A 13,080-nucleotide genomic window follows, 5' to 3' on the forward strand; every position below is an offset into this window, starting at 1 on the left:
ATTGGCCATGGGAAGTTGTCCCATAGTGTCCAGGGATGTGTAGGTTAGGGTGGATTGGCCACGGGGAATTGTCCCATAGTGTCCAGGGATGTGTAGGTTAGGGTGGATTGGCCACGGGGAATTGTCCCATAGTGTCCAGGGATGTGTAGGTTAGGGTGGGTTAGCTGCAGGAAACGCTGGGTCACATGGATAGGGTAGGGAGATGGGGAAAGGTCTGGGTTGGATGCTTTGCAGAGGGGCTGTGAGGACTTGTCAGGCCGAATGGCCTCTTCCTACACTGTGTGATTTCCATGAACAATACTCTGATCCCAAAATACCCTGGAGCCCTCAACAGGCCGCTGGATGGATGGTCCCTCACTCCGTCACCCTTCCCAGACAGTCTCCACACCGGAGCAGGAATGGGTTGGGGGTGGGAAATGGGGACAGACCTTCCTGCAGCAAGAGATTGGGTTGAGGGAAGAAAGTGGGAGGGGGAGAGAGAGAGTGGGGTGGGAGGGAGAGAGAGAGAGCAGGGTAGGGAGGGGAAGAGAGAGAGAGAGAGAGAGAGAGAGAGAGAGAGAGAGAGAGAGAGCGAGAGTGAGCGCACGCGCGCAGGGTAGGGAGGGGAAGAGAGAGAGAGCAGGGTAGGGGGGAGAGAGAGAGTGCAGGGCAGTGGGGAGAGAGAGAGAGAGAGAGACACAGAGAGAGAGAGAGAGAGAGACAGAGAGAGAGAGAGACAGAGACAGACTGTGTGTCTTGAGGTTCCACATGTGGGTTAAGTCCGGGTACGATGGGGGTGAGGGTGGGGATTGGGCCCTCACCTCTCCAGCCGGAATGTTGGGATCGTTGACCGTCACAAAGTAGGCTGGGATCCGGTGACCCCACCACAGCTGCCGGGAAATACACCAATCCCTGTGGAGAACACAGACACAGCATGGATGAGATACTGGGAGGGTATTTCACACACAGACACAGCACGGGGTGTGGGACTGGGAGGGTATTGCACACACAGACACAGCATGGATGAGATACTGGGAGGGTATTTCGCACACAGACACAGCACGGGGTGAGGTACTGGGAGGGTATTTCACACTCAGACACAGCACGGGGTGAGGTACTGGGAGGGTATTTCACACACAGACACAGCACGGGGTGTGGGACTGGGAGGGTATTTCACACACAGACACAGCACGGGCTGTGGGACTGGGAGGGTATTTCACACAGACACAGCACGGGCTGTGGGACTGGGAGGGTATTTCACACAGACACAGCACGGGGTGTGGGACTGGGAGGGTATTTCACACTGAGCTGAAGCCCGAGAACAGCACTGTCCTGATCCCAGCTGATCGTCACACTGCACTAATGCATTTCCAGAATTAAACCTGGCTTCAGGAACAGTTTTATTTTTTGCCAGTGGGATACAGTCAGTGAAATCACTCACTTCTGCTTTTACCAGGAGAATACAGGCTCGATACATTCACAGCACTGCTAAAGATTCAACCTTATTCCCCAGCAACATCCTTTACAGGTACTCAATCCCTGTGAAATATCAGTCATGTATTCACCCTCACCTTCTCAAGGGGCAACTAGGGATGGGCCAATGAATGCTGGGCCCAGCCAGTGACTACACCCCCCATGAAATAAATTATTTTCAAAGCTGTTGGGGCAGAAGCTAAACCTGTAGCTTAGTTTCTACCATAAGTTGATACGGTTTCCCCTTGATCCTGTGCAGTTGGTCACAGACTAATGCAATTTATGAAAAATAATTAAATTATCGCCAATTTGGAGCCAATACCACTGGAAACAAAGTCAAATTGTGTGTCCAAACTAATATAGACACGATTGTCCGAATGCTTGGTTTCTGGGGTCTTTGTTCTTTGTGGCGTGTCCTATGGCAGCACAGTGGCTCAGGGAGCTGGGTTCGATTCCAGCCTTCGAGTACCGTCTGTGGGGAGTTTGGATATTGCTCCAGTGCCTGTGTGGGTTGACTCCAGCTGCTCCGGTTTCCTCCCACAGTCCAAACACGTGCGGGTTAAGGTGGATTGACCATGGGAAATTGTCCCAGGGTGTCCAAAAATGTGTAACTTAAGGTAGATTGGCCATGGGAACTGCAGGGTTACAGAGATAGGGTGCTTGGGTGGGATGGTCTTTTGGATGGTCGGTGGGGACTCGATGGGCCGAATGGCCTGCTTCCACATTGTGGAGTTTCTATGTCTTAGTCTTTATGAGTTCTGTCCAAAATCACAAAACACCAGGTTATAGTCCAACGGGTTTATTCGCAAGTATTAGCTTTTGCAGCGCTATTCCTTCTTTAGGTGACTAGTTACCTGATGAAGGGACAGTGCACTGAAAGCTAGTATTTCCAAATAAACCTGGTGGACTATAACCTGATGTTGTGTGTGTTTCAACTCCAGGTCCTCCACATCAGGGAATTTTGAACACCTTGGGTCAAACCAAGCTCAATTGTGGTGCAACATTGCCATCTCCTGGTCCGGTTGTGCATTGCACAGCAAAGTTTTCGGACCTGATCAGGCGTACCCCAGAACTCTGGGGGAAGCTGGGGAAGTGATCGCTGGGCGAAAGCGAGGACTGCAGATGCTGGAGATCGGAATCTAGATCAGAGTGGTGCTGGGAAAGCACAGCAGGTCAGGCAGCCTCCGAGGAGCAGGAGAATCAACATTTCGGGCAGGAGCCCTTCATCAGGAATAAGGCTGGAAGCCTTGGGGATGGAGAGATAAATAGGGACGGGGATGGGGCTGGGGAGAAGGTAGTTGAGAGCGGGATAGGTGGACGGAGGAAGGAGTCAAGGTAATAGGTCAGAGAGGAGGGTGGAGTGGATAGGTGGGAAGGGAGCTAGGCAGGTAGGACAGGTCATAGGGACAGTGCTGAGCTGGAAGGTTGGAGCTGGGGTGAGGTGGGGGAGGGGAAATGAGGAAACTGGTGAAGTCCACATTGATGCTCTGGGGTTGAAGGGTCCCAATGTGGAAGATGAGGCGTTCTTCTTCCAGGCATCAGGTGGTGAGGGAGCGGCGGTGAAGGAGGCCCAGGACCTCCATGTCCTCGGCAGAGTGGGAGGCGGATTTGAAATGTTGGGCCACGGGGTGGTGTGGTTGATTGGTGCGGGTGTCCCGAAGATGTTCCCTAAAGCGCTCTGCTAGGAGGCGCCCAGTCTCCCCAATGTAGAGGAGACCACATCGGGAGTAACGGATACAATAAATGATATTGGTGGATGTGCAGGTAAAACCTTGATGGATGTGGAAGGCTCCTTTAGGGCCTTGGATAGAGGTGAGGGAGGAGGTGTGGGCACAGGTTTTACAGTTCCTGCGGTGGCAGGGGAAGGTGCCAGGATGGAAGGGTGGGTTGTAGGGGGGCATGGACCTGACCAGGTAGTCTCGGAGGGAACAGTCTTTGCGGAAGGTGGAAAGGGGTGGGGAGGGAAATATATCCCTGGTGGCGGGGTCCGTTTGGAGGTGGATGATTTGGTTTATGCGAAGGTTGGTAGGGTGGAAGGTGAGCACCAGGGGCGTTCTGTCTTTGTTACGGTTGGAGGGGTGGGGTGTGAGGGTGGAGGTGCAGGATGTGGATGAGATGCGTTGGAGGGCATCTTTAACCACGTGGGAAGGGGAATTGCGGTCTCTAAAGGAGGAGGCCATCTGGTGTGTTCTATGGTAGAACTGGGAGCAGATACGGTGGAGGTGGAGGAATTGGGAATACGGGATGGCATTTTGCAGGAGGTAGGGTGGGAAAAGGTGTATCCAGGTAACTGTGGGAGTCAGGTTTGTTAAAAATGTCAGTGTTGAGTCGGTCGTCATTGATGGAGATGGAGAGGTCCAGGAAGGGGAGGGAGGTGTCAGAGATGGTCCGGGTAAATTTAAGGTCAGGGTGGAATGTGTTGGTGAAGTTGATGAATTGCTCAACCTCCTCGCGGGAGCACGAGGTGGCGCCAATGCAGTCATCAATGTAGCGGAGGAAGAGGTGGGGAGTGGGGCCGGTGTAATTACAGAAGATGGGCTGTTCTACGTAGCCAACAAAGAGACAGGCATTGCTGAGGGCCATACGTGTGCCCATGGCTACCCCTTTGGTCTGGTGGAAGTGGGAGGCTCCGAAGGAGAAATTGTTAAGGGTGAGGACCAGTTCGGCCAAACGAATGAGAGTGTCGGTGGAAGGGTACTGTTGGGGACGTTGGGAGAGGAAGAAACAGAGGGCTTGGAGGCCCTGGTCATGGCGGATGGAGGTGTAGAGGGATTGGGTATCCATTGTGGGCGGCACAGTGGTTAGCACTGCTGCCTCACAGCGCCAGAGACCCGGGTTCAATTCCCACCTCAGGTGACTGACTGTGTGGAGTTTGCACATTCTCCCCGTGTCTGTGTGGGTTTCCTCCGGTTTCCTCCCACAGTCCAAAGATGTGCGGGTCAGGTGAATTGGCCATGCTGAACTGCCCGTAGTGTTAGGTAAGAGGCAAATGTAGGGGTATGGGTGAGTGGCGCTTCGGCGGGTCAGTGTGGACTTGTTGGGCCGAAGGGCCTGTTTCCACACTGTAAGTAATCTAATCTAATCATGGAGAGTGACATCATCAGTGAGCCTCCGGATGAAGCACTGGTGTTAGTGACCTGCTTTCTATTTATGTGTTTGGGTTTCCTTGGGTCGGTGACATCATTTCCTGTGGTGATGTCATTTCCGGTTCTATTTCTCAGGGGGTGGTAGATGGGGTCTAACTCGATGTGTTTGCTGATAGAGTTCCGGTTGGAATGCCTTTCTTCTAGGAATTCTCGTGTATGTCTCTGTTTGGTTTGTCCTAGGATGGATGTATTGTCCCAATGAAAAAGGTTACCTCGGATTACAACAGGATCTTGACCAGATGGGCCAATGGGCTGACGAGTGACAGATGGAGTTTAATTTAGATAAATGCAATTTGGGAAAGCAAATCTTAGCAGGACTTATACACTTAATAGTAAGGTCCTAGGGAGTGTTGCTGAACAAAGAGACCTTGGAGTGCAGGTTCATAGCTCCTTGAAAGTGGAGTTGCAGGGAGATAGGATAGTGAAGGCAGCGTTTGGTATGCTTTCCTTTATTGGTCAGAGTATTGAGTACAGGAGTTGGGAGGTCATGTTGTGGCTGTACAGGACATTGGTTAGGCCATTGCGTGCAATTCTGGTCTCCTTCCTATCGGAAAGATGTTGTGAAACTTGAAAGGGTTCAGAAAAGATTTACAAGGATGTTGCCAGGGTTGGAGGATCTGAGCTACAGGGAGAGGCTGAACAGGCTGGGGCTGTTTTCCCTGGAGCGTCGGAGGCTGAGGGGTGACCTTATAGAGGTTTACAAAATTATGAGGGGGATGGATAGGATAAATAGACAAAGTCTTTTCTCTGGGGTTGGGGAGTCCAGAATTAGAGGGGCATAGGTTTAGGATGAGAGGGGAAAGATACAAAAGAGACCTAAGGGGCAACTTTTTCACACAGAGGGTGGTACGTGTATGGAATGAGCTGCCAGAGGAAGTGGTGGAGGCTGGTACAATTGCAACATTTAAAAGGCATTTGGATGGGTATATGAATAGGAAGGGTTTGGAGGGATATGGGCCGGGTACTGGCAGGTGGGACTAGATTGGGTTGGGATATCTGGTCGGCATGGACGGGTTGGACCGAAGGGTCTGTTTCCGTGCTGTACATCTCTATGACTCTATGACTCTCAGTGAGCCCCAATATTAAAGCTAAATGCCAGAAATCGGAAGTAAAGACAGGAAATGCTGGAAATGTTCAGCAGGCAGCAGAATGGCGTCAGCCCCAGGGGAAGAGGAGGCTGTGGTGTGGGGGGGGGAGGGAGGGGGAGGGGAGGAGGGGAGGTAACTGATGGCTGTCCCCTGACTGGTATCCCGGTGACCTCAGTGTTCTGGGGACACGGTTTCAAAACGCAGCTCAGCTGCTGCTGGAGTTTAAACTCCATCAATAAATGATCTGGAACGAAAAGCAGTGAGCGATAACCGTAAACCGAAAATAATCCACTGCTGCAAAAGGGCAGCTGCTTCAGTCAAACCCTTCTGCCCTCCTTACCTGGTCTGGACTACATGTGGCTCCACTCTCTTTGCTGCCCTCTGGGATGGTCAGAGAAGCTACTGAGTTTTTTGGGGAGTTTAGAACAGGCAACAAACACTGGACTTGTCAGTGATGCCTACGCGGGAAGATGGAACTAGGATTTGGAAAGAAAAGGCACAGACATGGGGTGTTTGGGGTAAAATAGATTCCAAAAAGGGCACAAAGACAGGGAGGCTGTAAGTGGCTGACGAGAGTTGGGGGAGGGGGAAGAGTTGTGTCGGGAAAACAGGGAGGCTTCAAAATCACGGAATAGCAAAACCACCGGTCAGACGTATCATCAGCTAACCGGGAGCCAGAGAAACTAAACCACGATATCCAGTGGATTATCTCCAACTTCGAGCTGCATTTCAGGACAAATGTAGCAGATTGGATCAACTATTCCATTTCCAATCCACAACTGAGCTGAAGGTTACAGTGTAAGGGCAGTGACATTCCAGCTTTGAGCTTTGTATGATGGACTCTCCTTAGCTGTCCCCTCCCCAGTGTGCGGACAGTGTACTCAGGGGGATGGCTTTTTCCATGTGGAAGTGTGTGCCAGACATCCTGAAAAAGGCTTTTGTTGTTAACCTATTCCTGTTTCCTTGTGTTAATGCTGAGGTGTCTCGGTTTATTATCGCCTTCCCTCGGTGTTGTGGTTTTCACCTTCTGGAACGCCGAGATCTCAAGTCGGAATTAGAGTCAAAGAGTGATCCAAAAGATACCCTCTGCATGGATATACAGACATAAACCAGGCTTACCCTACACTTCCCACAACCTCGTCCACTGCATTCGCTGCTCACAATCTGGTCTCCTCGACACTGGGCGAAACAAAGTACTGACTGGGTGACCACTTTGCAGAACACTTTCCCACCTCAGGCAACTGTCTGTGTGGAGTTTGCATGTTCTCCCCATGTCTGCGTGGGTTTCCTCTGGATGCTCCGGGTTCCTCCCACAGTCCAAAGATGTGCAGGTCAGGTGAATTGGCCGTGCTAAATTGCCCGTAGTGTTAGGTGAAGGGGTAAATGTAGGGGAATGGGTCTGGGTGGGTTGCTCTTCAGAGGGGCGGTATGGACTGGTTGGGCCAAAGGGCCTGTTTCCACACTGTAGGGAATCTAATCTTAAAAAAAAACACCTACATTCCGCCCACAAAAACGTCTGGAGGCCCACTGAAGATGTTACCTAGTATGGTGACGAAACGTCTGGAAAAGAACCTTCCAGCTCAGCGAGCAAACCTACATCCAGAACTTCAACCTGAGTTACAAATCTTCTCCAAACTCTCTGAGGTCTCCCATGACCTAACCCCAATCCCTGCATACTAGGATTTGTTATCACACAGACTGCTATTACACACACCCATTAACAGCCACTAACAGTCCCCAATTATAGCTATTCACCCTCTGAAACGAGCCACTCCCTTGTATGCCCAACCATTTTTCTCTCTCTCTTTCGGCTCTATCCCCATCTCTCATTTATTCTTTTCCCGCTCCCTCCGTGCACCCTATCTCCTGCTTAAAACCATTGCCATGGTGACCATCAGTTCTGAGGGTGGGTCAGTGGGCCGGAAACGTTAACTCTGATTTCTGTCCACAGACGCTGCTGACCTTTTCCAGCAATCTCTCTGTTTCCGTTTCAGATCGGCAGTACCTGCCGTTCTCTCGGTTTTTATCTGGGGATAAAACCTGCGAGTGTGTCCCAACCAGATCGAGGGAAGCTGTACTTGGTTGTGCTTCTAACCTGTCAGAACCAACCTGGTGCCTCTCCCAGTGCAGTGCCTACCTGATGTTATCCATCCAATTAAACCAGGTCTTGAGGTGATTTTCGGGGATGATTTTCAAATCTCCGTTCCGTACCGCGTCGGCCGCCATTTTCGCCATTTCGTCACAACGCACATACCACTGGGGTTTCAGCAGAGGTTCCACAATGTCTTTGGAACGACTGACAAAGGAAAGAGACACAGACAGAGTGTTCCAGGTTACTGACTTCCAGGTGCAGCTCTCAGCTCCCTCCGTCCGCCAGGGCAGGTTACAGAAACAAATAAAACCCAAACTCCTGGCCGGCCATTAACTGCTGCGTCTCAAGCTGTTTTCAAACATGTCCCGGGTAGATTCGGGGGTGACGGAGTGGTGCCACCCTGCAGCAGTAAGCCTGGCAGGTGCTCCTTACCTGCAGACTGGGACCACCATGGGATTGTCCTTCACTTCTCTGAAGAGGCCTCTCTGTACCAACGCGTCCAGGACAGCTTTCCGAGCATCAAACCGCTTCATTCCCTGGGGAGGGGTGGGGGGGGGGGGTAGAAAAACCTCATGTCATTCACAAATATCAAGCTTAGGTTCACCTGTCCCTGGGAGGGTTGGACAGGGGGACAGTGTATAGGAAGCTTTACTCTGTATCTTAACCCCGTGCTCTCCCTAGCCTGGGAGTGTTTAAAGGGGAGATGATGTAGAGAGAGCTTTACTCTGTACCTAACCCCGTCTGTCCCTGTCCTGGGAGTGTTTGATGGGGGACAGTGTAGAGAGAGCTTTACTCTGTATCTAACCCCGTGATGTCCCTGTCCTGGAAGTGTTTGATGGGGGACAGTGTAGAGGGAGCTTTACTCTGAATCTAACCCTGTGCTGTCCCTGTCCTTGGAGTGTGGGGAGCAGACACTAAATCACTAAACGTAGTTGTGCTAAAATGGAAAGTCCCTTTTTGAAACAGCATTATGACAGGAAAAATAGCAGCTAATGGAGAGACAATATAAAAAGGGAAAGGGGGCAATATTAAAAGGGGGGGGCAGGAGCAGGGGGAGCTGGGGGTAAATGTGCACAGATCACTGAAGGTGAGGGGACAGGGAGAGGGGGCAGTGAGTAAAGCACACAGTGCCCTCGGGTTTATTAACAGGGGCACAGAGTACAAGAGCAAGGGGCTGATGCTGAACCTGTCCCAGCCCCTTGTTAGACCCCAGCTGGAGGATTGTGTCCAGGTGTGGGCCCCACATTATCGGGAAGATGGGGAACACGTCGGAGAGAGAGGGCAGGAGGGATTTACAAGGACGGATCCAGGGATGGGGAAAGGTCAGCGATGAGGAGAGATGGAAGAGGGTGGGAGTGTTCTCTCTGGGAGAGAAGGGGGCTGGGAGAGGGAGATCTGAGACAGGTTTTCATAATCCCGAGGGGGGAGAGGGGGGCTGGACAGAGGAGGGAGGGAGAAGCTGTTCCCACTCGGAAAAGGAACAGGAACGAGAGGGGGGTAGATTTAAAGGGATGTACAAATGGAGGGAGGGTGAAGTGAGGGAGAGAGTTTCTCACCCAGCGGGTAGTGAGGGTGGGGAATGTACTGCCTGGGAATGGAGGGGGAGGGGGCAGGTTCAACTGAGGCATTCCTGAGGGACAGAGGATGGAAATGGGGGGGTGGGGAGTGTGAGAGATAGGGCAGGAGATAGGGCCCTGGGAAACGATGTTCGTTTGGCGAGATCGTGCAGGAATGATGGGCTGCTTGTGTGTTATGTCCTTCCTGTGACTCAGTAACTGCCGGGAATTAGAAAATCCCGGTGGGAAGGTACTTACCAAAAACGGTTCTGGGACGTTGATGAGACAGCCATTATTGTCCATGATGTTTACAAACTCAAGGCTGTGTCTCAAGCCCACTTCATAATCGTTCTGGTCATGAGCTGGTGTGATCTTTACGGCCCCTGAGTTGACATAATAAAAAAGGAAAGGACAAAAGGGTGACATTACAAACAGTCCGACAGCTGTCTGGCTACTTCTCCCAATAGGTCAACCGCAAATCCGGAACGCCAGGAGAGATCCGCCCACGTGCACTTTGTCACAAACATGAGGAACAGCCTGCTCTCCACCCAGAGACCAGCGTCCTGTCAGACACAGCTGGGAAAGCCAAACATCAAATAAAAACACCGAGGTACACACTGTCCTCAGGGTGAGGGGCTTTGTAATTTTTAACAAATTAATAAACATTTTTAATCATTCATTCACAGAATGTGGGCGTCACTGGTTATAGAAACATAGAAAATAGGAGCAGGAGGTGGCCATTCGGCCCTTCCAGCTTGCTCTGCTATTCATCACCATCATGGCTGATCGTCCAACTCAAAGCCTAACCCTGCTTTCTCCCCATCATTTCTGACCCCATTCGCCCCCGAGTGCTGTATCCAGCTGCTTTGTGAATACATTCAATGATTTGGCATCAGCTACTTAGAGTCATAGAGATGTACAGCACAGAAACAGACCCTTCAGTCCAACCCGTCCATGCTGACCAGATATCCCAAACCCAATGTAGTCCCACCTACCAGCACCCAGCCCATATCCCTCCAAACCCTTCCTACTCATATACCCATCCAAATGCCTCTTAAATATTGCAATTGTACCCGCCTCCACCACTTCTTCTGGCAGCTCATTCCATACACGTACCACCCTCTGTGTGAAAAAGTTGCCCCTTAGGTCTCTTTTATATCTTTCCCCCCTCACCCTAAGCCTGTGCCCTCTAGTTCTGGACTCCCCGAACCCAGGGAAAAGACCTTGCCTATGAATTCCACAGGCTCACCACTCTCTGGGTGAAGCAATCTCTCCTCATCTCTGTCCTATGTGACCCACCCCAAATCCTCAGACTATGATTCCTGGTTCTGGATACACCCGTTCTCAGGAACACCCTCCCTGCATCGACCCCATCTCGTCCTGTTGAGTTTTAGAAGTCTCTATGAGATCCCTCCTCGTCCATCTGAACTCCAGTGAAAACAATCCTAAGATTAGATTCCCTACAGTGTGGAAACAGGCCCTTTGGCCCAACAAGTCCACACTGACCCTCCAAATAGTAATCCATCCAGACCCATTTCCCTCTGACTAACACACCTAACACTACGGACAATTTAGCATGGCCCATTCACCTCACCTGCACATCTTTGGACTGTGGGAGGAAACTGGAGCACCCGGAGGAAACCCACACAGACATGGGGAGAATGTGCAAACTCCACACAGACAGTCGCCCGAGGCTGGATTCGAACACGGGTCCCTGGAGCTGTGAGGCAGCAGTGCTAACCACTGAGCCACCGTGCCGCACGGTAACCTAGTCAATCTCTCTTGTGTGTCAGTCCCGCCAACCCCAGAAGCAGCCTGGGAAATCTTCCCTGCACTCCCGCATTTATTGCCCATCCCTAGTTGCCTAGGGGTCATTTAAGAGTCAAACGCATCCCTGTGGGTTTGGAGTCACGTGCAGACCAGACCAGTTAAGATTTCCTTCCCCGACTGGACATGGGTGACCCAGAGGGAATTTTCACCATCTTCCTGAAGGTTGAACTGAAAGGGAATTGCAGCTGCTCCAGAAGTTGGATAGGCGGAGGGACGATTCAGGAACCGTGACAGAGACAAGGCAGGTAGCGGAGTAAGGTCGAGATGTATGCTGTTAGCCTACTGGGTTCTAGATCAGAGTGGTGCTGGAAAAGCACAGCAGTTCAGGCAGCATCCGAGGAGCAGGAAAATCGACGTTTTGGGCAAAAGCCCTTCATCAGGAATAGAGGCAGGGAGCCTGAAGGGTGGAGAGATAAAGTGCTCCCTTGCGTTTAAAATGATGCAATACCACCCTCTCCTGGCCTGCACGTGCCACTGCACAGGGGCTGATGGAGATGAAAACCATCTCATTAATCTCTCCACTCTGCAGGCTCCCTGCCTCTATTCCTGAAGAAAGACTTTTGCCCAAAACGTCGATTTTCCTGCTCCTCGGATGCTGCCTGACCTGCTGTGCTTTTCCAGCACCACTCTGATCTAGAATCTGGTTTCCAGCATCTGCAGCCCTTGTTTTTACCCTGTCAGCCGACTGGTGACAATCGACCCTCTCGGGAAACCTTGCTCCAAACAGATCGCCTGGTCACATTGCTGTTACTGGGAGTTTGCTGTACACACACACACACACACACACACACACACAGCGAGAGGGGACCATGCCTACAGACAGCGCTACAGAAAGCCAAGTCCTGCCCCTCCCCACCTTCAGGGGGACCCTGGGGACCGTACCTGTTCCAAAGCTCATGTCCACAAACTCATCGAAGACGATGGCCATTTTCCGGTCACAGAAAGGGTGGATGACGAACTTCCCTTTCAGATTCTACAGGGCAGAGAGCGAAAACAATAAACCAAACTTCACTTTCGGTTTACAAGAGACCTGGTGAGCTGTGCCGGTGAGTTTCAAATTCCTGAACATGAAGCCATTCCCCAGCTCGTTACCCCATTTCTACACAGACTCTCACACTCAAAGCCACGTTGGGGCGGGGCGGGGTGGGGTGGGGTAGGTCAGACTGAGTGGGAGAAACTGGCTCTGCTTGGGACAAAGATTTGAGAGATTTGGTTAAAACCTAAAACAAAGTGAATTGTCGGGTTTCAATGTCCAAAAGGGTGGGGCAAGACAATTCAGTGGGTGGCAAGGTGACTCAGTGGTTAGCCTCACAGCACCAGGGACCTGGGTTCAATTCCAGTCTCGGAAGACTGTCCGTGTGGAGTTTGCACATTCTCCCCATATCAGCGTGGGTTTCCTCCCACAATCCAAAGATGTGCAGGTTAGGGTGGATTGGCCATGGGAAATTGTCCCATAGTGCCCAGGGATGTGCAGGTTAGGGTGGATTGGCCATGGGGAATTGTCCCACAGTGCCCAGGGATGTGCAGGTTAGGGTGGATTGGCCATGGGGAATTGTCCCATAGTGTCCAGGGATGTGCAGGTTAGGGTGGATTGGCCATGGGAAATTGTCCCATAGTGCCCAGGGATGTGCAGGTTAGGGTGGATTGGCCATGGGGAATTGTCCCACAGTGCCCAGGGATGTGCAGGTTAGGGTGGATTGGCCATGGGGAATTGTCCCACAGTGCCCAGGGATGTGCAGGTTAGGGTGGATTGGCCATGGGGAATTGTCCCATAGTGTCCAGGGATGTGCAGGTTAGGGTGGATTGGCCATGGGGAATTGTCCCATAGTGCTCAGGCATGTGCAGGTTAGTGTGGGTTGGCCATGGGAAATTGTCCCATAGTGCCCAGGGATATGTAGGTTATGTGGATTAGCCAT

The 13,080-nt window shown here is 51.7% G+C and overlaps 1 protein-coding gene across 2 annotated transcripts in view; it reads right to left on the reverse strand.

Annotated features, from left to right (window-relative positions):
- vars1 (valyl-tRNA synthetase 1) overlaps nucleotides 1–13,080 on the reverse strand; it is a 67,697-nt gene that overhangs the window by 27,169 nt on the left and 27,448 nt on the right. For both annotated transcript variants that reach the window (XM_060851067.1, XM_060851068.1), the window contains exons 14-18: nucleotides 12,047–12,137; nucleotides 9,593–9,717; nucleotides 8,211–8,314; nucleotides 7,824–7,982; nucleotides 801–891 (exon numbers count right to left, since the gene is read on the reverse strand). In XM_060851067.1, the coding sequence (XP_060707050.1) occupies nucleotides 801–891; nucleotides 7,824–7,982; nucleotides 8,211–8,314; nucleotides 9,593–9,717; nucleotides 12,047–12,137 (570 nt within the window). The remainder of the gene's footprint in view (nucleotides 1–800; nucleotides 892–7,823; nucleotides 7,983–8,210; nucleotides 8,315–9,592; nucleotides 9,718–12,046; nucleotides 12,138–13,080) is intronic.

Source organism: Hemiscyllium ocellatum, chromosome 35 (assembly GCF_020745735.1).
Source record: "Hemiscyllium ocellatum isolate sHemOce1 chromosome 35, sHemOce1.pat.X.cur, whole genome shotgun sequence".
Classification (NCBI taxonomy): domain Eukaryota; kingdom Metazoa; phylum Chordata; class Chondrichthyes; order Orectolobiformes; family Hemiscylliidae; genus Hemiscyllium; species Hemiscyllium ocellatum.